The sequence below is a fragment of the Coccinella septempunctata genome, chromosome 7, assembly GCF_907165205.1.
Source record: "Coccinella septempunctata chromosome 7, icCocSept1.1, whole genome shotgun sequence".
Classification (NCBI taxonomy): domain Eukaryota; kingdom Metazoa; phylum Arthropoda; class Insecta; order Coleoptera; family Coccinellidae; genus Coccinella; species Coccinella septempunctata.
Genome location: NC_058195.1, coordinates 1,697,652 through 1,723,720, shown reverse-complemented (window position 1 = coordinate 1,723,720; position 26,069 = coordinate 1,697,652). Strand labels below are relative to the sequence as shown.

At 38.1% G+C, this 26,069-nt stretch overlaps 2 protein-coding genes across 5 annotated transcripts; one reads left to right on the top strand and one right to left on the bottom strand.

Annotated features, from left to right (window-relative positions):
• Nucleotides 1–66: 66 nt before the first annotated feature.
• LOC123316870 (transcriptional regulator ATRX homolog) lies at nucleotides 67–22,726 on the top strand. 4 transcript variants are annotated; one of them, XM_044903134.1, is made up of 26 exons: nucleotides 67–524; nucleotides 605–706; nucleotides 758–976; nucleotides 1,031–2,056; nucleotides 2,335–2,523; nucleotides 2,693–2,978; nucleotides 3,033–3,222; nucleotides 3,286–3,431; nucleotides 3,487–3,829; nucleotides 3,893–4,104; nucleotides 6,847–6,945; nucleotides 7,219–7,303; nucleotides 7,362–7,454; nucleotides 7,510–7,743; nucleotides 7,828–7,988; nucleotides 8,048–8,193; nucleotides 8,245–8,382; nucleotides 8,898–9,073; nucleotides 9,130–9,357; nucleotides 9,417–9,619; nucleotides 19,411–19,596; nucleotides 19,652–19,823; nucleotides 19,882–20,203; nucleotides 21,102–21,243; nucleotides 21,321–21,964; nucleotides 22,107–22,446. In XM_044903134.1, the coding sequence occupies exons 1-26, from the start codon at nucleotides 200–202 to the stop codon at nucleotides 22,124–22,126; spliced, it is 6,087 nt and encodes a 2,028-aa protein (XP_044759069.1). In that variant the 5' UTR covers nucleotides 67–199; the 3' UTR covers nucleotides 22,127–22,446. The 4 variants fall into 4 exon arrangements, 3 of the variants coding, with proteins under 3 accessions (XP_044759069.1, XP_044759068.1, XP_044759067.1); XR_006538108.1 differs by adding an exon at nucleotides 22,585–22,726 and having other exon boundaries at nucleotides 3,033–3,431; nucleotides 22,107–22,227; XM_044903133.1 differs by having other exon boundaries at nucleotides 3,033–3,431; nucleotides 3,896–4,104.
• LOC123316884 lies at nucleotides 22,444–25,320 on the bottom strand. Its single transcript, XM_044903157.1, has 4 exons — nucleotides 24,441–25,320; nucleotides 22,953–23,172; nucleotides 22,703–22,895; nucleotides 22,444–22,652 (listed from the first exon to the last, which is right to left on the bottom strand). Exons 1-4 carry the CDS (start codon nucleotides 24,860–24,862, stop codon nucleotides 22,447–22,449), a joined length of 1,041 nt encoding a protein of 346 aa, XP_044759092.1. The 5' UTR covers nucleotides 24,863–25,320; the 3' UTR covers nucleotides 22,444–22,446.
• Between the last annotated feature and the right edge of the window lie 749 nt (nucleotides 25,321–26,069).

Below are 26,069 nucleotides of genomic sequence, written 5' to 3'. Positions count from 1 at the left end.
TGTATCAGATATGATATTTGTAAATTCTATGGCACATGTGATTTTGTGTTCTTTATCAAACCAAGTGTCAAATATTTTTGGTTAAGTTAACTCCCTTTGTTTTTCATATAAGTTGAATAATAAGATAAGAAGAACAATGAAATTGATGAGAAACTGCTATAATAAATAATAATAACCATCATATGTGACTCAGGAATTAATGATGTCATATAGTGAATCAAAAGAAATTTTAAAACAGCTCCGATTCTTATCATTATGTGTTGATAGAAAATGTAAAAAACTACTGATATCTGCACCAAACTCCATTTCCTTAAAAGAACAACTATTGAAACTGTGTGACTCGATCAAAAAGAATTGTGACGAATTTGAGAAAGTCCTTCGAGGTGGAGTACCTGACCTTATTGTAAATCTGAATCTATTGGATATTATTGGACCGCAAAGGTGCCAGTATTTGAAGGATTATGAAGTGGAGAAGTTCAAAAAGGATTTAGAAAGGTTTTCTAAAAACTATCTAACGGATTCAAGTGAGTATAATTCCTGAGAGATTTCAAGATTCGAAATAAAGGCTACCCTGTTTTTAATAACTTGTTTTGGAAATTAACAGGTGATCCTGTGCTGGGTAACCTCTATCAGTTATTTTATTCTGACCAGAATACTAGCAGTGCTGATTCTTCAATAAATCAAAATGTTACAAGCAGCCCAAATGGTGAGTGAATTGGTAATAATAATACGTTATGTCAAAATTTTACTTTTTTAGTTGATTCTGCAGTTAGAGAAATCTTCGGTTCAGACATTGAGGACCTTAATTCAAGTCCTTCTACTGATCGACGGTCGTCACTGGAAAGAACAAAAGTTGCTGATACTTCTACAGAAAAGGTTCATATAATCTCACAAGTATCATTACCGAATCTAATAGATACTTCACTTCCATCTGTTGATGAATTGGAAGCCGCAGAAGAAGCAGCAAATATCGGAGGTAATATTTTGGAATGTGAACCTTGAATTAAATAGTGAGTTTGTTTTTTTATAGACGGTGCAAATGAAAGTGTAGTAGGTCAAATAAGCAAAGACCCATTGCTTGTAGAAAAAAATCTCTCAGATTCCAAAGAAGGATCATCTGCAGCCACCCCTTCTCATGATATAGATCCAACAAATTCTGAGACAATAAATGCTGCGAATCCGTCAGATTTGGAAAAAGATGACTTGGAAAAAATTTCTTCAGACCAGACTTGTCAACCAAAAGTTACTGAACTGCCATCCCCTGGTCAAGGGGAACTTGAAGAATGTACAACAGGTTTGGGTGCCCCTGAATCTGCCAAGGAGGATCTAGAGAACGTAGGAGATTGTAGAGAATTAGCTCTTCTCACAAGTACTAATTCTAATTTTAATGACATTTCCGATCCGTCTGAGAAACATGAAAATTCACAAGCTGAAAGTGACAAGATTTCTTCAGAGTTGCTCGAAGAAAATAAAGAACAGGTCGACGGTGATGATAGTTCGCAAAGGCTTATCATTGATGAGGATAGTATCGACATAAAATCCGATGGCGACCCAGCCACTAAAGAACAAAACGAAGTGAATTTGGAAGTTGAAGAGAAAATAATTCAAGATGAAACTTTGGATCATTCGGAAATGAACGTGAATGAAGAAAAACTTGATGCTACACAGGATGTGAATTTGGAAGTTGAAGAGAAGATAATTCAAGATGAACCTTTGGATCATTCGGAAATGAACGTAAATGAAGAAAAACTTGATGCTACACAGGATGTGAATTTGGAAGTTGAAGAGAAGATAATTCAAGATGAACCTTTGGATCATTCGGAAATGAACGTAAATGAAGAAAAACTTGATGCTACACAGGATGTGAATTTGGAAGTTGAAGAGAAGATAATTCAAGATGAACCTTTGGATCATTCAGAAATAAACGTAAATAACGAAGAACATGAAGTGAATTCGGAAGTCGAAGAGAAATTAATTCACGATGAATCTTTGGATCATTCTGGAATAAACGTAAATAACAAAGAACAACATGATGCTCAACACGTTGAAGTCGCCGGTAAGTTTTTGAGTTATTCGATTTTTTCGAAAAAATTGTCGTGGGTACGCTACTGTTCGCCATTTTGAATCTACGGATGTGAAATTTCGCACGTTGGTGCTCATCAGAAGCATGACGAAGCCTATAGATTTTGTCCAGAATCTATCCAGTCGTTTTCGAGTTTTTTGAAATTTACCGGAATTTTTTGTCCATTTTTAGAGATTTTTTTGTGGTTGAGTATGGGGATTTTTCGAACGAATTTGTTGAATTGTTATTTTACTTCACCTGTTGCTTTTTAGAAACAAAAACTGAGGAAAAAGATTCTCAGTGTGTAACAGTAGAATCTGCTATTGAAAGTTTGCAATCTGAAGGTAGCAACAAAGAGACGAATGATGCAGATGGTAAACATTGCAAAGAAAGTGATGGGCGTAGTAGTCAAGTTTCAACTGCCGATACTGAAAATTCGAATCCAGTTAACACCAATGAAGGTATATTGCCATATATTTTGATCAATATGCATATATTTGTTTACATTTTTTGACAGTGACATTGACATTTGAGGTTAGTTTCAATAAAACTAAGCAATTGCAAATTCGTTTTGTCGAATGATGAATACTAAGTTTATTATTTCATCATGACTGTCTCCAAAATTTCCAGCTGAAAATGACAGGGAAAAGAATAAATTCTTTGCGGACCTCGGCCTGTCCAAAACCCCAAACTATGATAAAATTCGATCGATCAGGGACGAACTAATGGCGATTTTCGCAGAGGTGAATTGTCAAGAGGACAATCACGGTGTCATGAGAGAAGTGGCCGATACTCACGACACAAGCTCTGATAGCAGTGACGATGAGGACAAGTATAGCGACAGTAAGGTGGCTGCTGCTCTGAGGGAACTCGAGGAAGATTCGGACACCGACATAGAGATGCCGTCAGAAACTGAGTAAGATTATTCTTTGAGAATCGAGGTACAATCGAGAAAATTCATATTTTGTAGCTTGGATATGTCGAGCTTCGATGTAGATTCATTCCTGAGCGACCTCGAAGATGTCGTTGAGTCAAATCCTCGGGATAAACCAAATCGTTCCTTCGATAGCTTCGTACAAAAAAAATGCAGCGTTATACTTGAAAGGAGAGACTTGGAAATGATGCGAAAGGAAATAATTTCCCAGAAATCCACCGAATCAGTAAGAAAATCTTCGAGAAAAAACTGCTATGTGGTCTTAGAACTAATGAACATCTATCAACAGATGGAGAACAACACTGCGGAGAACAATAGTCGAGAATGCGAATTTAAAGAGTGTTCAGTGTTGTTGGAACCTCTGAGAACCGATGAAAAAAATTCAGAAGCTGATGTGGTCAGAAAAACGGTGGATGAGGACGCTGAAATAAACAGGTTGGTTTTATTATTAAACACATGTGACTTATTACAAATAATTCTTGAATTTCAGGTTATGTCAGTTGTCGACGCTGGAAAATAAGCGAAAAGCAGTGGACGATAAATCAGTCAGGCGAAAGATAAAACGAAGAAGAAGAAAGATAGACTTGAGTGGATCGGAAACGTCGGATCTGAGTGGATACACCACCGTGTCTGATGATGAGCTGCAGAAGGAAAGATTGCTGAAAGTCGACGAGGACTACGACGATAACATTCCCATCGATCCAAACACTTTACTGGCAGAGATCGTTTGTCATACGATACACGACAGTGATAGCGATTCCTCCACTGCACTATCGAGTGATGATGAGGAACAAAGATCTAAAAAAAGAAAAAGCAGCGACTGCAGTAAAAAGGTGAAGAAACGTCGCAAAACTTGGGCGAACGGTTGTAAATATCTGTTTGTTTTTCGGAATTAGCAGAATGAAGAGGGAACGAGGAAGGAGAAAGAACCGTCTTGGAAGGACGATCCACTTCTCAGGGGTAGTCTGAACGCGCCCTCCGACAGAGAAAAGAAGGCTGGGGAGACGAGCAGGAAGAGACTTCACAGCAGCGATGGCGAGGAGGAATGTAATAAGAAAAAGAGAATTAGAACAAGTACCTTGAGCAAGTATCTGGATCCAAATTACAGGTAATTTTCAAGGTTTTATGTTTTTGGTTCCGTAATCAGCGTTGCTAAGGCTTCCACCTCAGCCCATAAATGCAACTTCGAAAAATATCCAAAAAGATGGGGTCAGTTGAAACTTCCTCAAGACCGAACAGTTGCGCCGAAATGGATGAAATTCTCAGATTTTCAACTAGAAGAGTTGCTCTTTCAGAATATGTATCATATTCAAATCTACGGTAATTTTCCTGGAAGAAAAAGTACTCTAAAGTTGACCATCGAAAAATTCCTATAAATTGGACAAACAAATTCGATTTTTTTCTAAACACTGTCAGATATCAGAAAGTTTGGTATGAAAATATGGGTTTTCGAATACGCTGAATCTATTGCAAGCATTCCCGAGAGCCTATCTCCCTTCGTTTAGATTTTCATCTTGGAAATGGCATTTTTCAAAAATTGCAAATTTCAATCTGCGATATCTCCTGTTATATTCGTCTGATCTTATTGGGATTTTCGGTTTCGCAATCAGCGTTGATAAGGCTTTCATCCTAGCACAAAAACTCGATTTCGAAAATCTCGATTTTTTGGGTCAAAAATGAGCAAGGGGTTAGACCCCCCTAAAATGACCTATTTGCTCCTCTGCCTGAAAATCAGCGTGTCCTACTACTGTCTTAGGATATGGAGTGTATAATACCTACTTTGTTGAATCCACCAAATCGAACAGTTGATGATTCAATAGAGAATTGCACTCCACAGAGCTCTTAGAAGTCAACTCGAAAATGAAAAGTGGAAAAATAAAAAAAAATTATTTTCTCCTAAACAGAGCCAGATATTTGGAATTTTAGTATGAAAATATAGGTTTTCGAACACGCTGAATCTATTTCGAGCTATTTCGAAAGCCTATCTCCCTTCGTTTAGATTTTCATCTTGGAAATGGCATTTTTCAAAAATTGCAAATTTCAATCTGCGATATCTCCTGTTATATTCGTCTGATCCAATTTGGATTTTCGGTTTCGTAATCTGCGTTGATAAGGCTTTCATCCTAGCACAAAAACTCAATATCGAAAATCTCGATTTTTTGGGTCAAAAATGAGCAAGGGGTTAGACCCCCCTAAAATGACCTATTTGCTCCTCTGCCTGAAAATCAGGGTGCCCTACGACTGTCCTAGGATATGGAGTGTATAATACTTACTTTGTTGAATCCACCAAACCAAACAGTTGATGATTCCATAGAGAATTGCACTCCAGAGAGCACTTCAAAGTGAACTGGAAAATGAAAAATGGAAAAATAGTAAATTCGTTTTTTTTCCAAACAGTGTCAGATATCTGGAAGTTTGGCATGAAAATATAGGTTTTCGAACACGCTGAATCTATTGCAACCAATTTCGAAAGCCTATCTCCCTTCGTTTAGATTTTCATCTCGGAAATGGCATTTTTCAAAAATTGCAAATTTCAAACTGCGATATCTCCTGTTATATTCGTCTGATCCAATTGGGATTTTCGGTTTCGTAATCAGCGTTGATAAGGCTTTCATCCTAGCACGAAAACTCAATTTCGAAAATCTCGATTTTTTGGGTCAAAAATGAGCAAGGGGTTAGACCCCCCTAAAATGACCTATTTGCTCCTCTGCCTGAAAATCAGGGTGCCCTACGACTGTCCTAGGATATGGAGTGTATAATACTTACTTTGTTGAATCCACCAAACCAAACAGTTGATGATTCCATAGAGAATTGCACTCCAGAGAGCACTTCAAAGTGAACTGGAAAATGAAAAATGGAAAAATAGTAAATTCGTTTTTTTTTCCAAACAGTGTCAGATATCTGGAAGTTTGGCATGAAAATATAGGTTTTCGAACACGCTGAATCTATTGCAAGCAATTTCGAAAGCCTATCTCCCTTCGTTTAGATTTTCATCTTGGAAATGGCATTTTTCAAAAATTGCAAATTTCAAACTGCGATATCTCCTGTTATATTCGTCTGATCCAATTGGGATTTTCGGTTTCGTAATCAGCGTTGATAAGGCTTTCATCCTAGCACAAAAACTCAATTTCGAAAATCTCGATTTTTTGGGTCAAAAATGAGCAAGGGGTTAGACCCCCCTAAAATGACCTATTTGCTCCTCTGCCTGAAAATCAGGGTGCCCTACTGTTGTCTTAGGATATGGAGTGTATAATACTTACTTTGTTGAATCCACCAAACCGAACAGTTGATGATTCAATAGAGAATTGCACTTCAGAGAGCACTTCGAAGTCAACTCGAAAATGAAAAGTGGAAAAACAAAAAAAATGATTTTCTCCTAAACAGTGCCAGATATTTGGAATGTTGGCATGAAAATATAGGTTTTCAAACACGCTGAATCTATTGCGGGCAATTTCGAAACCCTATCTCCCTTCGTTTAGATTTTCATCTTGGAAATGGCATTTTTCAAAAATTGCAAATTTCAATCTGCGATATCTCCTGTTATATTCGTCTGATCCAATTGGGATTTTCGGTTTCGTAATCAGAATTTCGAAAAATCTCGATTTTTTGGGTCAAAAATGAGCATAGTTACAAAAAGTAACTATGACTCGAAAGTTGACCATCGAAAAATTCCCAAAAAGACGGGGTCATTTGAAACTTCCTCATTTAGATCTACGATAATTTTCTCTCTTTTTTAGTGATAACCAAAATTACCCCACTTAGTTTTCAAGCTTTTCCCTCAAAAAAAAGCCTTGCAATGCCAATGATTGAAAGCTTCGTTAACATTGTTCAATAAGATTTCCGTTTTCAGTGATTCTTCCACTTACGATTCGTCAGATGATTTTGAAGACACTCCCAAAATCGGAACAAATAAGAAAAAACCAACAAATGACGATTCAGATATTGAATAGTAAGTTGATATTTAGTGTAAAGTTCTAGATAATCGAAAAATAAGGTTGAGAGATGAGCTTGGAATTTTTATAGTAACAATTCAATTCAATATTAATCTTTAATATTTGATGGCATAGAATCTCTTGAATTTCAGCAAATAAAAATTGCAATATAGATGCAGCTAACTTATTTTAAAAGCTGTAAATGAATATGTTTTTTTTTCTTTCGAATACTTCCTTCCTTGTGCATTATATTTATCTTGGCTGAGTCTCATCTTCCCTATCAATTTCAGTATTGGTTCGACTAGCAGTAACATAATCAATATTGATTCCGACGAAGAGACTGAAAAAAAAAATTGCAGGAGGAATATTTTATCTGTAAGTTGGCCGCTCGAATCTTCGTTGATCTTTTGTGAATGATTTATTTTTTCGTAAGGTGTTATCAACTAAAAGCTTGACTGAAAGTACGCAAAAAGCTGCCGAAGAAGAGGAAGCCAGGGTTATGAGACTTGAGGAACAGAGGCATATGGTAAGTTTCATAAAGTAATCGTGAAATCAGAAATGAGGTGTTTTTCGTGTTTCAGAGAAGTTCGCAGGAAACGACTGGCTCAGAAGAGGGAGGTTTAGTTTTAGACGTGTCTAAAGATGGTTCCAAAATTGTAGTGGATCCCAATCTGAGCAAAAAGTTATTCGCCCATCAGGTAGACGGTATAAAATTCATGTGGGATGCCTGCTACTTGAGTGTAGACACTTTGGCGACATTCCAGGGAACCGGCTGTATATTGGCTCATAACATGGGCCTGGGAAAAACGTTGCAGGTAAGAGACAATACTTTAGATGGGCCTTCTTTGACTTTCTATTGTTTAGCTGATTTTCAACATGATTTTACATACAACTTTCAGGTGGTCGCTTTGGTACATACCTTATTCAATCATCCTGTCACTAAAACCAAACATGTCCTGGTGGTGTGTCCCTTGTCGACGGTTTCGAGTTGGAAAAAAGAATTCTTGAACGCTTTGAAAATAGTTCAATGTAAGAAGGACATCAAAATATTCACAATCGAGTGAGTCTAACCAAGAGATTTTATGTTTTGACGGTGTTCAAACTTTTTTTTTGTCGTAGGAGTAAAGATGATTCTAGGACGAAGTCCCTCATGGTCTTACGTTGGAGGAATATGAAAGGGGTACTAATAATTGGGTATGAAGCCTTTTCTAGATTGACCAAACATGATACGTCCGCGTTCGTGAAGGAGGCTCTCGTTGATCCAGGCAAGTAAACTATATGCCATATTGAAGAGATCTTATTTCGCATTTTCGCAGGTCCGGATCTGGTTGTTTGCGACGAGGGCCATCTGTTGAAAAACGGCAAGGCTCTGCGGACGAGGGCTCTGATGGAGATACGAACAAAACGGAGAATTGCCCTGACCGGAACGCCACTGCAGAACAATTTAGGGGAATGTAAGTCTATCCTATTAAAAACTAATTTTTTGGGGATATTAACCTAACCTAACCGAGCCCAATCTAACCTAACCAAGCCACATCTAACCTAACCTAACCTAACTGAGCCCCATCTAACCTAATCTAACCGAGCCCCATCTAACCTAACCTAACTGAGCCCCATCTAACCTAATCTAACTGAGCCCCATCTAACCTAACCGAACCGAGCCCCATCCAGCCTAACCTAACCGACCCCCATCTAACCTAATCTAACCGAGCCCCATTTAACCTAACCTAACTGAGCCCCATCTAACCTAACCTAACCGAGCCCCATCTAACCTAACCTATTCACTTGTCAATGTCTACTAGTCATGTAGAATCGATATCTGAAGTTTCAACGGATTTTATTGCTTTATCTGAGGAAAGAAATGAAGATTTCGGATTTTGTCAATCGCGTATATTGAATTTAAGCGTTTATTGCTTAACTTGGACGTTATCCAAGCTTGTCTCATCATCGCATACTCGCTGTTATCCAGATTATCATATGGTGCAGTTTGTGAAACCTAACCTGTTGGGAACGAAGAAAGAATTCAGCAGGCAGTTCATCAACCCAATCATGAACGGTCAGTACGAAAACTCCCGCGAACAAGACATCACTTTGATGAAGAAAAGGACGCACGTGTTGCACAGGCTCTTGAAGAATACAGTACAGGTAAGACGCGACCGTTTTTTTTTAATTCGTTTTCCGATTATTTCATTTCGTTGCAGAGATACGAAGCTACAGAGCTTCAAAAGTACCTGGAGAACATGAAGGACTACGCGTTGTTCATCCAACTCCACCCCCTGCAAGAGAAACTGTACAGGTCCTACTTGGAGATGGCCAGGGGAAGGGTGAACGACAATTTGAAGAAGACCATCAAGTCGTTCTTCGTGGACTATCAGATATTGAAGTATATCTGCTCGCATCCGCAACTTCTACACACGATGGAAGCTCAGGTGAGTGCGTGTACCGGTCGATTGGTCGTATAGTACGGGTGGAATTTATCGAATTTCAGAACATCCAAGGGAAAAAGGGCGCCGCCATCAAGGAGCACGAGGTGATCTTCGACGAGCCGGAAGTGCACGAGGTCGAGGGAGTGCCGGAGGATTGGTGGAAGGGCGAATGTTCCGACGAGATAAAGACGAACATCGAATTCGGTACCAAACTTCAGGTTATGATGGGCATCATCGAGGAAGCCGAGAAGAAGGGGGAAAAAGTGTGAGTGGATTATGTCGAAAAACAATTGTAAAAAATGGGGAATTCTCCTCAATTTGGGTTATCACCGCATATGCAAGTTGAAACTGAATAATTATGAGTTTCATTCGTGATTTTTTCGAATTCACCGCGGAAACTATTCGAAATCATCCTTCAAATATGGGGTTTCAAAATTTAAATCGCTTTGTGCGGAGTTTACGATTTGGCAACAGCGCATACAAGACAATGAAAAGAACAATGTCCGATCAGCTTGTTTATAAAATAACAGCTGTTGATTTACAGGCGCGTACTTACTGGCGAGCTTCAACTGCTACCGGCCATAAAAATCCCATAAAATTTTACGACCTTCCTCGTTCGTCGCAAACTACATAGACAGCCATCTTTGTCTATCTCATCAAGATGATGCATTTGTTGTCCTTTATTATCAAGGCATATTTCTGTCGATGTTGCCAACTTGTGCAATAGAAACGAAACGCTTTGAATTTTTTTATTTTGAATTTTTAGGTTCTTAAAATAAATTTTTTTTGGGGAAATGTGTTGTTTCAAAGATATTTCATGAGAAATACATCATTTTTGGCATTTTGCAAAAATTTGCAAATTTCAATCTGCGATATCTCCTGTTGTGTTCGTCTGATCCAGTTGGGATTTTCGGTTTCGTAATCAGCGTTGATAAGGCTTTCATCCTAGCACAAAAACTCAATTTCGAAAATCTCGATTTTTTGGGTCAAAAATGAGCAAGGGGTTAGACCCCCCTAAAATGACCTATTTGCTCTTGTTCCTGAAAATCAGGGAGTCCTACCACTGTCTTAGGAACCGTGGTGATGTTAGCTCCCGGCCGGCCAGCTCCAAAACGACTATTCCACCACGGTCAATGCCGTATCTACCGTATCGATGCTGCAATCGATTAATTTTTTCCCCCATTTAGAATAGGATGCTGAAGCGAATGATTAAATATATGCAGAGAATGATGAACTGATTTCAAATAACGTTTTTCTCTCCTTCTATTCGCAATATTTGATCTCCAAGGATCAAAATAATCCATTATACTGTCTTTAACGAAGCGCATGTTTCTCTGTCAGTTTGAAATGGCCGGCCAAGAAAATTGATATAAAGCGTGTATAGAGGAATGTTTCAGATATACTACGAAAAATTTTCGTTTCATTCTGACACTTCTAGACCCCCAGCTCCAAGAATCGAAACGAACCTATATTCTGTCTATCACGGAGCGGATGTTCCCCATTTTTTTTCTATAGTTTAAAATGGCCGCCCAAGAAAATTGATATGAAGGGTGTATAGAGAAATGTTTCAGATGTACTAGAAAGAATTTTCGTTTCATTCTGCCACTTCTAGACCCCCAGCTCCAAGAATCGAAACGAACCTATATTCTGTCTATCACGGAGCGGATGTTCCCCATTTTTTTTCTATAGTTTAAAATGGCCGGCCAAGAAAATTGATATGAAGGGTGTATAGAGAAATGTTTCAGATGTACTAGAAAGAATTTTCGTTTCATTCTGCCACTTCTAGACCCCCACCTCCAAGAATCGAAACGAACCTATATTCTGTGTATCACGGAGCGGATGTTCCCCATTTTTTTTCTATAGTTTAAAATGGCCGGCCAAGAAAATTGATATGAAGGGTGTATAGAGAAATGTTTCAGATGTACTAGAAAGAATTTTCGTTTCATTCTGCCACTTCTAGACCCCCACCTCCAAGAATCGAAACGAACCTATATTCTGTCTATCACGGAGCGGATGTTCCCCATTTTTTTTCTATAGTTTAAAATGGCCGGCCAAGAAAATTGATATGAAGGGTGTATAGAGAAATGTTTCAGATGTACTAGAAAGAATTTTCGTTTCATTCTGACACTTCTAGACCCCCAGCACCAAGAATCGAAACGAATAACCTATATTCTGTCTATCACGGAGCGGATGTTCCCCATTTTTTTTCTATAGTTTAAAATGGCCGCCCAAGAAAATTGATATAAAGGGTGTATAGAGGAATGTTTCGGATGTACTAGGAAAAATTCTCGTTTCATTCTGACACTTCTAGACCCCCAGCACCAAGAATCGAAACGAACCTATATTCTGTCTATCACGGAGCGGATGTTCCCCATTTTTTTTCTATAGTTTAAAATGGCCGGCCAAGAAAATTGATATAAAGGGTGTATAGAGGAATGTTTCAGATGTACTAGGAAAAATTCTCATTTCATTCTGACACTTCTAGACCCCCAGCACCAAGAATCGAAACGAACCTATATTCTGTCTATCACGGAGCGGATATTCCCCATTTTTTTTCTATAGTTTAAAATGGCCGGCCAAGAAAATTGATATAAAGGGTGTATAGAGGAATGTTTCAGATGTACTAGGAAAAATTCTCATTTCATTCTGACACTTCTAGACCCCCAGCACCAAGAATCGAAACGAACCTATATTCTGTCTATCACGGAGCGGATGTTCCCCATTTTTTTTTTATAGTTTAAAATGGCCGGCCAAGAAAATTGATATAAAGGGTGTATAGAGGAATGTTTCGGATGTACTAGGAAAAATTCTCGTTTCATTCTGACAGTTCTAGACCCCCAGCTCCAAGAATCGAAACGAATAACCTATATTCTGTCTATCACGGAGAGGATGTTCCCCATTTTTTTTCTATAGTTTAAAATGGCCGGCCAAGAAAATTGATATAAAGGGTGTATAGAGGAATGTTTCAGATGTACTAGGAAAAATTCTCGTTTCATTCTGCCACTTCTAGACCCCCAGCTCCAAGAATCGAAACGAACCTATATTCTGTCTATCACGGAGCGGATGTTCCCCATTTTTTTTCTATAGTTTAAAATGGCCGGCCAAGAAAATTGATATAAAGGGTGTATAGAGGAATGTTTCAGATGTACTAGGAAAAATTTTCGTTTCATTCGGACACTTCTAGACCCCCAGCTCCAAGAATCGAAACCACCTATATTCTGTCTATGATCTACATATCCTTCATTTCGTCAGGACTATGGAAAAGAGAATTTTTATTATTAGCATACCTATTACATATTTCGAATAAAAATAACTGAATCAATTTTGAGTAAATTTCCAAAATAAATCCTTCTTTGCATATTGATGGATTTGACGGAATATGGTGATAAATGAAAATTGAGATAATATTATACAATTTAACTTTTATAAAGTTCATTACAAAAAAAAGAAGTAGAAAGTAACTGCATCAGCGTAACAATAGAGAAAAAAACATATTTATATATAATGAAAGTAACATTTAAAAATATTTTTCTTTAAAATAAGTCAACAATGAAAAATAAAATATGTAGAAACTTAAAAATGAAAATATTCGATATAGAAATTTTTATATAAAAGTGATGATATTTTCAATCCTTTATCCATTTTTGCAAACATCACAAACGATGGGGGGTCCAATCTCTAACTTAATAATAACTTAATTCTGCGGATACCGTACATACTTGAAGTGCTTGTCATCTATTTTGAATGAAAGCTGTATGTGCCCATGTCTGATGATACCAAACAGTATCATTCTCTTTGATGATACGGTAGAACTTCATAGTTCATCGCCGTATCTTTTACTTCATTCTACTATCCGAACTATTCCTCAATTTTATCTCCATGGCCGACCATTGAGAAAATCCGATAAACCAAGGGTAACATTCACTGAATCGTGTCAGAATGAAACGAAAATTATCCTTAGTACATCTGAAACATTCCTCTATACACCCTTTATATCAATTTTCGTGGCCGGCCATTTTAAACTATCGAAAAAAAATGGGGAACATCCGCTCCGTGATAGACAGAAAATAGGTTCGTTTCGATTCTTGGAGCTGCGGGTCTAGAAGTGTCAGAATGAAACGAAAATTTTTCCTAGTACATCTGAAACATTCCTCTATACACCCTTTATATCAATTTTCTTGGCCGGCCATTTTAAACTATAGAAAAAAAATAGAAACATCCGCTCCGTAACAGACAGAATATAGGTTCGTTTCGATTCTTGGAGCTGGGGGTCTTGAAGTGGCAGAATGAAACGAAAATTCTTTCTAGTACATCTGAAACATTTCTCTATACACCCTTCATATCAATTTTCTTGGCCGGCCATTTTAAACTATCGAAAAAAAATGGGGAACATCCGCTCCGTGATAGACAGAATATAGGTTCGTTTCGATTCTTGGAGCTGGGGGTCTAGAAGTGGCAGAATGAAACGAAAATTCTTTCTAGTACATCTGAAACATTTCTCTATACACCCTTCATATCAATTTTCTTGGCCGGCCATTTTAAACTATAGAAAAAAATGGGGAACATCCGCTCCGTGATAGACAGAAAATAGGTTCGTTTCGATTCTTAGAGCTGGGGGTCTAGAAGTGTCAGAATGAAACGAAAATTCTTTCTAGTACATCTGAAACATTTCTCTATACACCCTTCATATCAATTTTTTTGGCCGGCCATTTTAAACTATAGAAAAAAATGGGGAACATCCGCTCCGTGATAGACAGAAAATAGGTTCGTTTCGATTCTTAGAGCTGGGGGTCTTGAAGTGTCAGAATGAAACGAAAATTCTTTCTAGTACATCTGAAACATTTCTCTATACACCCTTCATATCAATTTTTTTGGCCGGCCATTTTAAACTATAGAAAAAAATGGGGAACATCCGCTCCGTGATAGACAGAATATAGGTTCGTTTCGATTCTTGGAGCTGGGGGTCTTGAAGTGTCAGAATGAAACGAAAATTCTTTCTAGTACATCTGAAACATTTCTCTATACACCCTTCATATCAATTTTCTTGGCCGGCCATTTTAAACTATCGAAAAAAAATGGGGAACATCCGCTCCGTGATAGACAGAATATAGGTTCGTTTCGATTCTTGGAGCTGGGGGTCTAGAAGTGGCAGAATGAAACGAAAATTCTTTCTAGTACATCTGAAACATTTCTCTATACACCCTTCATATCAATTTTCTTGGCCGGCCATTTTAAACTATAGAAAAAAGTGGGGAACATCCGCTCCGTGATAGACAGAAAATAGGTTCGTTTCGATTCTTGGAGCTGGGGGTCTAGAAGTGTCAGAATGAAACGAAAATTCTTTCTAGTACATCTGAAACATTCCTCTATACAGCCTTTATATCAATTTTCTTGGCCGGCCATTTTAAACTATAGAAAAAAAAATAGAAACATCCGCTCCGTAACAGACAGAATATAGGTTCGTTTCGATTCTTGGAGCTGGGGGTCTTGAAGTGGCAGAATGAAACGAAAATTCTTTCTAGTACATCTGAAACATTTCTATATACACCCTTCATATCAATTTTCTTGGCCGGCCATTTTAAACTATCGAAAAAAAATGGGGAACATCCGCTCCGTGATAGACAGAAAATAGGTTCGTTTCGATTCTTGGAGCTGCGGGTCTAGAAGTGTCAGAATGAAACGAAAATTTTTCCTAGTACATCTGAAACATTCCTCTATACACCCTTTATATCAATTTTCTTGGCCGGCCATTTTAAACTATAGAAAAAAAATAGAAACATCCGCTCCGTAACAGACAGAATATAGGTTCGTTTCGATTCTTGGAGCTGGGGGTCTTGAAGTGGCAGAATGAAACGAAAATTCTTTCTAGTACATCTGAAACATTTCTCTATACACCCTTCATATCAATTTTCTTGGCCGGCCATTTTAAACTATCGAAAAAAAATGGGGAACATCCGCTCCGTGATAGACAGAATATAGGTTCGTTTCGATTCTTGGAGCTGGGGGTCTAGAAGTGGCAGAATGAAACGAAAATTCTTTCTAGTACATCTGAAACATTTCTCTATACACCCTTCATATCAATTTTCTTGGCCGGCCATTTTAAACTATAGAAAAAAATGGGGAACATCCGCTCCGTGATAGACAGAAAATAGGTTCGTTTCGATTCTTGGAGCTGCGGGTCTAGAAGTGTCAGAATGAAACGAAAATTCTTTCTAGTACATCTGAAACATTTCTCTATACACCCTTCATATCAATTTTTTTGGCCGGCCATTTTAAACTATAGAAAAAAATGGGGAACATCCGCTCCGTGATAGACAGAAAATAGGTTCGTTTCGATTCTTAGAGCTGGGGGTCTTGAAGTGTCAGAATGAAACGAAAATTCTTTCTAGTACATCTGAAACATTTCTCTATACACCCTTCATATCAATTTTTTTGGCCGGCCATTTTAAACTATAGAAAAAAATGGGGAACATCCGCTCCGTGATAGACAGAATATAGGTTCGTTTCGATTCTTGGAGCTGGGGGTCTTGAAGTGTCAGAATGAAACGAAAATTCTTTCTAGTACATCTGAAACATTTCTCTATACACCCTTCATATCAATTTTCTTGGCCGGCCATTTTAAACTATCGAAAAAAAATGGGGAACATCCGCTCCGTGATAGACAGAATATAGGTTCGTTTCGATTCTTGGAGCTGGGGGTCTAGAAGTGGCAGAATGAAACGAAAATTCTTTCTAGTACATCTGAAACATTTCTCTATACACCCTTCATATCAATTTTCTTGGCCGGCCATTTTAAACTATAGAAAAAAGTGGGGAACATCCGCTCCGTGATAGACAGAAAATAGGTTCGTTTCGATTCTTGGAGCTGGGGGTCTAGAAGTGTCAGAATGAAACGAAAATTCTTTCTAGTACATCTGAAACATTCCTCTATACAGCCTTTATATCAATTTTCTTGGCCGGCCATTTTAAACTATAGAAAAAAAAATAGAAACATCCGCTCCGTAACAGACAGAATATAGGTTCGTTTCGATTCTTGGAGCTGGGGGTCTTGAAGTGGCAGAATGAAACGAAAATTCTTTCTAGTACATCTGAAACATTTCTATATACACCCTTCATATCAATTTTCTTGGCCGGCCATTTTAAACTATCGAAAAAAAATGGGGAACATCCGCTCCGTGATAGACAGAATATAGGTTCGTTTCGATTCTTGGAGCTGGGGGTCTAGAAGTGGCAGAATGAAACGAAAATTCTTTCTAGTACATCTGAAACATTTCTCTATACACCCTTCATATCAATTTTCTTGGCCGGCCATTTTAAACTATAGAAAAAAATGGGGAACATCCGCTCCGTGATAGACAGAAAATAGGTTCGTTTCGATTCTTGGAGCTGCGGGTCTAGAAGTGTCAGAATGAAACGAAAATTCTTTCTAGTACATCTGAAACATTTCTCTATACACCCTTCATATCAATTTTCTTGGCCGGCCATTTTAAACTATCGAAAAAAAATGGGGAACATCCGCTCCGTGATAGACAGAATATAGGTTCGTTTCGATTCTTGGAGCTGGGGGTCTAGAAGTGGCAGAATGAAACGAAAATTCTTTCTAGTACATCTGAAACATTTCTCTATACACCCTTCATATCAATTTTCTTGGCCGGCCATTTTAAACTATAGAAAAAAGTGGGGAACATCCGCTCCGTGATAGACAGAAAATAGGTTCGTTTCGATTCTTGGAGCTGGGGGTCTAGAAGTGTCAGAATGAAACGAAAATTCTTTCTAGTACATCTGAAACATTCCTCTATACACCCTTTATATCAATTTTCTTGGCCGGCCATTTTGAACTATAGAAAAAAAAATAGAAACATCCGCTCCGTAACAGACAGAATATAAGTTCGTTTCGATTCTTGGAGCTGGGTGTCTAGAAGTGTCAGAATGAAACGAAAATTTTTCCTAGTACATCAGAAACATTTCCTTATACACCCTTCATATCAATTTTCTTGGCCGGCCATTTTAAACTATCGAAAAAAAATGGAGAACATCCGCTCCGTGATAGACAGAATATAGGTTCGTTTCGATTCTTGGAGCTGGGGGTCTGGAAGTGTCAGAATGAAACGAAAATTTTTCCTAGTACATCTGAAACATTCCTCTATACACCCTTTATATAAATTTTCTTGGCCGGCCATTTCAAACTGACAGAGAAACATGCGCTTCGTTATAGACAGTATAATGGATTATTTTGATCCTTGGAGTTCGAATATTGCGAATAGAAGAAGAGAAAAACGTAATTTGAAATCAGTTCATCCTTCTCTGCATATATTTAATCATTCGCTTCAGCATCCTATTCTAAATGGGGGAAAAAATTAATCGATTGCAGCATCGTTTTGGAGCTGGCCGGCCGGGAGCTAACATCACCACGGTGTCTTAGGATATGGAGTGTATAATACCTACTCTGTTGAATCCATCAAGCCAAACAGTTGATGATTCAATAGAGAATTGCACTCCAGGGAGCTCTTCGAAGTCAACTCGAAAATGAAAAGTGGAAAAACAAAAAAAATTATTTTCTCCTAAACAGGGCCAGATATTTGAAATTTTGGTATGAAAATGTAGGTTTTCGAGCACGCTGAATCTATTGCAAGCAATTTCGAAAGCCTATTTCCCTTCGTTTAGATTTTCATCTTGGAAATGGCATTTTTCAAAAATTGCAAATTTCAATCTGCGATATCTCCTGTTGTATTCGTCTGATTCAATTGGGATTTTCGGTTTCGTAATCAGCGTTGATGAGGCTTTTATCCTAGCACAAAAACTCAATTTCGAAAATCTCGATTTTTTGGGTTTTAAAATTTAAATCGCTTTGTGCGGAGTTTACGATTTGGCAACAGGGCATACAAGACAATGAAAAGAACAATGTCCGATCAGCTTGCTTATAAAATAACAGCTGTATTTACAGGCGCGTACTTACTGGCGAGACTCAACTGCAACCGGCCATAAAAATCCCATAAAATTTTACGACCTTCCTCGTTCGTCGCAGACTTCATAGACAGCCATCTTTGTCTATCTCATCGAGATAATGCATTTGTTGTCCTTTATTATAAAGGCATATTTTAGTCGATGTTGCCAACTTGTGCAATAGAAACGAAACGCTTTAAATTTTAGATAACCATTTTTATTTTGAATTCTTAAATAATTTTTCTTGGGGGAAACGGTCAGAAGGAGTATTCCCTATTGGCCATTTTCCGAAAAAGATGGGGTCACTTAAAAATCCGTCAAGACCAACTTGGGAATTCTCCTCAATTTGGGTTATCACAGCATGCAAGTTCAAACTGAATAATTATGAGTTTCATTCATGAATTTTTCAAATGCACCGCTGAGACTATTCAAAATCAATCTTCAAATATGAGATTTTAAAATTCAAATCGCTTCGTTTTTAGTTTACGATTTGGCAACAGCGCCTACTAGAAAATAAACAATGGCGTGTTTATGAAATAACAGCTGTTGATTCACATTCATCATAAGGCGCGTACTCACTGGCGAGCCTCAACAGCAACCGGCCATAAAAATCCCATAAAATTTTACGACCTTTCTGGTTCGTCGCAGACTTCATAGACAGCCATCTTTGTCTATCTAATCAAGATAGTGTATTGTTGTCCTTTATAATCAACGCATATTTCAGTCGATGTTGCCAACTTGTGCAATAGAAACGTTGCTTTAAATTTTAGATAACCATTTTTATCTTTCATTTTTAAGTTCTTAAAATAATTTTCTTTTGGGAAACGGTTGAAATGGTGATTTCAAAATGTGACGTTTCAAAGATATTTAAAAAAAAATACATCATTTTTGTCAAAAGGAGTATTCCCTATTGTTGGGCACAGGCATGGGCGTAACATTCGACGGGGCGTTCACGATTGTAAAAGAGTTGCTTTTTTTTCGATTTTCACGGATTTTATTAATAACAGGGATGGGTAAATCGATGAAAGAGACGATCTACTCGCGAACAAGACCAATAAACTGTCTGCATAGCTAAATCTCCTGGCCATGCTAAAGTTTCGACTTTCGTTACAGTCTGATATTCAGCAGCAGCTTGGTTGAATTGAGCAGCGTCGAATTCTTCCTGAAACTCAGGGGCACCCCCAGCTGTTCGAATTGGAAATCCAAAGTGGACTATTTCAGGATGGACGGTACCGTGCCTCCGTCGGTCAGAACGACCATGTGCGATCTGTTCAACGACGAGAGTAACCGAACATTGAGGTTGGTTAACGCGAGAGTAATTTCAACAATTATTACAGTGATGATTGATTTACAGGGTGTTTTTGATGTCGCACAAAGTAGGCGGGTTAGGTTTGAATTTAGTGGCCGCCAATAGGGTCATACTACTCGGGGCTAATTTCAACCCATCCCTCGACACTCAGAGCATCTATAGGGCGTACAGATTTGGACAGAAGAAAAACGTGTGCATCTATAGACTCCTGTCGATGGTGAGCAATCCTCTAGGACTTGAAGTTTTCGCGAAACGGTTACGAAACTGTGTTGCAGGGTACGATGGAGGAGAAGATCTACCACAGGTGCGTGACGAAGCTGGCCGTCGCGTCCAGGGTGGTCGACAAGCATCAGATCGCCAGGCACTATAAGAATTTAGATCTGGAAGGTCTGTATAAGGTCGACATAGATCTGTCGTTGCAGAGGACCACCCCCGCCAAGCCGGACGACGACATCCTGTCGGCCATTCTGCTGAAATTCGACTGTATATACAAGTACCACCATCACCAGAAACTGCTGGAGAATAGGCCGGACGAGGAGCTGAACGAGGAGGACCAGAAGAAGGCGTGGGAGGAATTCGAACAGATGAACGAAAAAGGTAGGATAGATTCGCGTAAAAAAATCATAGAATGAAATTCGTAAATACCGAGGCTAAAAAAGTACCCTCTATGAGTCGAGTCTCTATGCTCTGTGATCGGTGTCAACTTCACGACTGTCAAACCAAAGTTAACCTATTTATTGCATTCTGACGTCGACTGTCAGCGTTACAACTCATCTTGTTTATATTGTAGTTTTATCTCTTGTAAATTTGTTTTATCATTTTAAATTGTTACTTCTTGTTCGTAACGTCGATTGAAGTTGGAGATTTGAAAGTAGCATAAGTCGGAATCCTGAGATACAAGTCGGAATTCTGAGATACAACTCGGAATTCTGAGATACAAGTCGAAATTCTGAGATACAAGTCGGAATCCTGAGATACAAGTCGGAATTCTGACTTGTAAGTCGGAATTTTGAGATGCAAGGCAGGAGGAGAGCTAAAATAGGTCTAATGACTTGTTTTTTTGCCTTCGATCCGTGGATGTGGCTTTGGCTTCTTGGAGGAATTTTGGATGAATGAAATGATATTCTATTTTTCTCTTCGGTTGCATCATAGCTGAGCTCAGTGCTTGTGAAAGCACTTGGAGTATTTTTGTACTCCCGAGAATTATGCTCCTGGGAACTTCTCAAAACCTTTCTTAGCGCTTAGTGATTCGAGCACTTTATAGAAATTCCAGCATCCAGTTTCATAATCAAGTTCAAAGTCACTTTAAGTTTCGTTTACTGTCAGTACTGTCAATTCTAGCCCCACTACTGTCTTGCATCTCAGAATTCTGACTTGTATCTCAGAATTCTGACTTAGCAAGTCGGAATTATACATTTGGATTATTTTTTTTTGTGAGGCCCTTCAGCGCTTCCGTATTTTCTTGATCACATAGCCCATTGTTGATTATTTTCAGAAAGAAATCCTCCCGCGCCTCCCGCTTTTCCCAGTATACCGAATATTGTTCAAAACGTGTGGAACCAAATTAACAAGTCTCAACTACCTGTTCCTATGGCACCAGCTGACCCTGCCCGAAGTAGTGGACAAAGTCTTCCAGGGTAAGTTCTTTGATTAATCGAACCTGTGCGATGAATGATCATGTGATTACGTAAAAAATTTCCTTGCACCTTTCCAGTACCAGTATGTCGTCCAATCCCCCTCCTAAGGCAGTCGCTCGTAGACTGTCGATGAACGGGGCCCAAGAGCAATCTTCCGCCTTGGATCTGTCGGCAGAGGGCGCCAAAAACCGACCGACGGTAAGCGGCCAACAACAGGTCTCGAACGGGATGCCTCCGCGTCTGATCCCGATCGATAAGAAGAAGGTAAACGGCGTCATCGGCCACTTGAGAAAGGTAAACGTCGATCCGAGGAGAAAAACCGTCACGGGCGTCGAAAACGTCAGAAACGTCAACGTCAACGCGCAGAACGGAAAACCGAAGGCGACCGCGATCGGCCCTAACCCCTTCGTGCTCGCCAGTATGAACCGCAGGAAGGGAGACGCGGCAACGTCGACCGCCACCAAGCCGAACTGGAGGACGTCGTCCTCTGACGATTTCCAGAAGTCTGCCGCAAAATTGCAGCTGAACTGGGGCAAAAGAACGGTCGATACGGCCGCACGGACCAAGAATAATAATAAGGAACTTGTAGTGATCGATATTTCGGAGGATACGAACGACAAGGAGGCGTACGGCGACACGATCGAGAAGCAGATCGAGGCGCTCCGTGGAAGGAATCTGACGGTCACGAAAAAACCAACGATGCGAAGGGAAGTAACGCCGGGTAAGTCATTGTCGATCTGTGGTTCACTCTGTGGCGATTCAAGGTCATCTTGAAGCCACCTGGTGGCGATATTTACAAACGCGATGAGTAGGTTTAGATTTTCAAACGTCAAATCGTCCCTGATTGGTTATTTCTTTTTCAGCTGTTATAGATATTACATAGATGGTTTCGATGCCGTTATTTCCAGAAAAAAGGGGATGAATTAGTTCCAACGTGATAAAATAGGTTAAGGACAAACAAAACTGAATGTATATTTCCATTAGGTAAAGTTGAATAACGATATAGAGAGTTTTTCATTTCAATAAATATGTCGTTGAAACTCACAGTTGGGTACTGAAGGATCATTCATCACAAAGACAGAATGATCTCTCCATATCTTGCCCTCCAAAAAAGTTAAACCTTTATTATTATATTTTTATTTATTCATATGCGATGTTTATACAAATGTCAATATTTACGATTAAATTCTTTAAAAAAATCAATCAATCATTTGTCTTGAGCAACCCAATTTTTCTCAGCCTTCTTATAAGGCAATCCTTCGCTTTCAACGTTTCTGTATCAATTGTCACCATGTCGTCCTCCGTTTTCACCTCGGGTTTGATTCTTCTTATCTGTTTCAGGATTATATCGGCTTTGGTGTTGATCAACGAAACCACTTGAGACCATTGTTTCATGCACCTATAATTATCTGAGACACCGTGTAAACGAATATCGGATTCGCAAGTCTAACCATTTTACCTCTGGTTATGTTGGGTCTTCCCACCAGTCCCATTTGTGAAATGTACGAATTCCTTGCCTTGTTTCTCCTTTCGGAAAGACTCCTCTTCACTTCGTCGGAAGTGAGTGACAGAAAGGCCACCAAGGAAATGATACTTTCGTCGTTTATCAAGTTTCTTTGAAGCAAGTACTTGGTAAGGTGGAGATCCATTTCCTAAAGAATTGTTTAATGTGTTAATCTTCACTAATTTTCTATTTATTTTTTTTTAACCTTGAAATCTTCACCTTTAACCCCCAACAAACCATGGCTTATGGCTAATTGTTGAAGTAATTCTTCCGCTCTATCGTTATCAAGACGGTCCAGTATCATTTTGTAGGTTATGATCATCTTGATGGTGTGCCTCAAGAACATTTGCTGAGGGTCCGATTCTGCTGCATCTTTTATACCTTCGGAATACTTCTTGAGCAAATTCACGTCAGTACTTGCATAACTGATTTTTTACGAACATTCGGTTATATGAAATGATATTGATGTTCATTTTCAAGAAGGAAAACCTCAAAACAATAACGCAAGAAAGGACTTCGCAATAAAAAACACATAAACCAAGTGGTGTGTATAAATCGTATATATAATATATCGAAAAAAAAATTATCGTCCTGTCCAACTCAAAAACTCTTAAAAAGTTGGTAAAAGTCGGAAAAGGTTTGTATATTAAAATTCTATGGTTCGTGTTCTTTGGTTTTTCGCTTTTCTCGGTGGCTTCTCTTAGTGATGAATGTGAAAATAAGTGTTCAAATTACGTGACCAGTGTTTGTGTTATGTGTGTTATGGAAAAGCTTGGAGTTGATAGCGATAATCAACAGGTATGGTTTGTTTATTACACATTTGAAAATCTTCGAACTGCGTATGCCTCGTACTTTGTGCAGTACCAGACACAAAGTAGAGAACCGGGTTTGATCGAGAGAAACGAAAAATCAGTTTTTCATTAGTACGATATATATAAAGACTTCTCGAGCAAATTCACGTCAGTACTTGCATAACTGATTTTTTACGGACATTCGGTTATATGAAATAATATTGATATTCATTTTCAAGAAGGAAAACCTCAAAACGGTAACCAAGAAAGAACTTCGCAATAAAAAACACTTATACCAAGTGGTGTGTATAAATCGTATATATAATATATCGAAAATAACAAATTATCGTCCTGTCCAATTCAAAAACTCTTCAAAAGTAGGTAAAATCCGGAAAAGGTTTGTATATATATTAATATTAGAGTTCTATGGTTCGTGTTCTTTGGTTTTCCGCTTTTGTCGGTGGCTTTTTTAGTGATTAATGTGAAAATAAGTGTTGAAATTACGTGACCAGTGTTTGTGTAGTGTGTGATGGAAAAACTTGGAGTTGATAACGATAATCAACAGGTATGGTTGGTTTATTATACATTTGAAAATCTTCGCAACTGCGTATTCCTCGTACTTTGTGCAGTACCAGGTAGAGTGGAGTACCGGGTTAGATCGAGAGAAACGAAAAATCAGTTTTTCATTATGACGATATTTATAGCGACTGTTGGGACAACCAAGATAAGATTGATTCAGTTTCACACATATTATTCCAAAAACAAAGTGTTTCAAACTTCTTTTTCAACATTGATTTCATACCTAACTAGGCTAGTCATAGAACTACTGAAATAATCTGCACGAAAAAATTCATGTGTATCGAATGAATTCTGTAAATACTTTCAAGAATACTCTAACTTACATCTGATAATTATCGAATTTGAAAATCATGTCAGTTTGCCACATATCGAGAAGGTGTTTGACCACTTTCGAAGTTTCATAAGGCATAAAAAGGCCTTCGCTTAAACTTTGCGAATTCATGGCTTTATACTGCTCATAGATATTTTCTAGTTGGGCGGCTGTAAGAATTACAGACTCCGTCTCTTCTACATCTTTGTGTGACGATATATTTTCTGATTCTTCGGAATGGTATACCGATGGTCTTGTACAAGAAGAAGTTGATACCATAGAACTCAACTCGGCTTTTATGTATTCATCTAAAGATGATACTGAGAAAGGTATAATGCTTGTGCCTGGGCCGTAGATACTTGTTCCTTTATGGCTGACCCTAATACTTTCTACTGGTTGGTTTGGTTCCTTCTTTTTTCTGAATAAATTGCCCATGATTATATTATTGTCACTTTTGACACTGAAATATACAATGAGTAGTTTTTGATGGAATAAAATTTATTTATTTATGTACAACAGAGCATAACGTTCCTAAACATAACATTCATGCATATAATTCACATAAATCAACTAGCATTTTCCCTGTATTTGCTCAACTGATGGTGCCCGTATTCTAGATAGTCTCTCTTCCTTAATCTTTTTATTTTTTTCTCTTCTAATGGCCATTTCCAAGTCGTATAACTCTTTAGTACATTTTGTAAATGCGGTTCTAGCATCATTACAGTAGGAAAAATATTTCAAAAAAGGATTACTACTTATACAATTCCGGTATTCCTCAACAAGCTCCATGCAAGTTTCATATTTCTGTTTCGGTATTCCGTCCATCTGAAAAAATACTATTTTTCAAATACCTTATTTATTTATTTATTTTCATTCACTCTTGCCTAGGTTAGGAAATTAGAACCACAGAGACTACTTTTCGTTTTCTTTTTCGCTTTCCCACTTCCTAAGAAAAACTTTGGGCTTGTCATTTGACATTTACCCAGTGACAACTTTTCTCTCTATGGTTAATTTATGACTGATTCGATCTATGATATCGAACCTGATATAATTTCTATGCACTTTTCCACTTTGATTGGAGTGTAATCTGAGTTTGTCAATTAAAATAAAGAAAAATGCATACTGACCTTTCGGATCATTTACATAACGAAGAATGCAACTTTCTCATAAAGCGTTTAGAGGAATGCCACGAATCTTTTCCTTTCCGAAAATATTTTGGTTATTGCAATGAAATAAATTTGCTCATGGAAAGATGCCTCAAAGAAGAAAGAATCAAAAGGAGGGAGCTCAATAAACAAGCGGCAATGAAGAGGCATGAAGAAATATACAGGAAAAAACTTAAAGAAAGTGAATTTACTCAAAGATATTCGTAACTGAAAAGTATTGTGGTTCACATGAGTTGAATTAAAAAGATTTTCATCCGAATAGTTGTTTTTTTACGGTGATATTATAATGAAGGACGTACAAAACGCAGCAGAGACGCAAAGAGAATTTTTGAATTTTCCATCGGTCACAAAAGTTTTTTAGTTTCAAATGCGAAACGTCAACTGTCAAAATTTCGTATCATACTTGACGCAGAATTTTTTTGAACGCTTATTATGAATATAACTCCCCTTCCGAGATCGATAATGTATGAATCCTT

Excerpts from the sequence above, each read along its gene's own strand:
- LOC123316870 (XM_044903132.1), top strand. The coding sequence starts at position 200 with ATGATGTCATATAGTGAATCAAAAGAAATTTTAAAACAGCTCCGATTC. Across the intron at positions 3,432-3,486 it reads GAGGACGCTGAAATAAACAG|GTTATGTCAGTTGTCGACGC; the intron begins GTTGGTTTTATT and ends CTTGAATTTCAG. Across the intron at positions 4,105-6,846 it reads TATCTGGATCCAAATTACAG|TGATTCTTCCACTTACGATT; the intron begins GTAATTTTCAAG and ends TTCCGTTTTCAG.
- LOC123316884 (XM_044903157.1), bottom strand. The coding sequence starts at position 24,862 with ATGGGCAATTTATTCAGAAAAAAGAAGGAACCAAACCAACCAGTAGAA. Across the intron at positions 23,173-24,440 it reads AAATTCGATAATTATCAGAT|TTATGCAAGTACTGACGTGA; the intron begins GTAAGTTAGAGT and ends GTAAAAAATCAG. Across the intron at positions 22,653-22,702 it reads AAGACCCAACATAACCAGAG|ATAATTATAGGTGCATGAAA; the intron begins GTAAAATGGTTA and ends ACGGTGTCTCAG.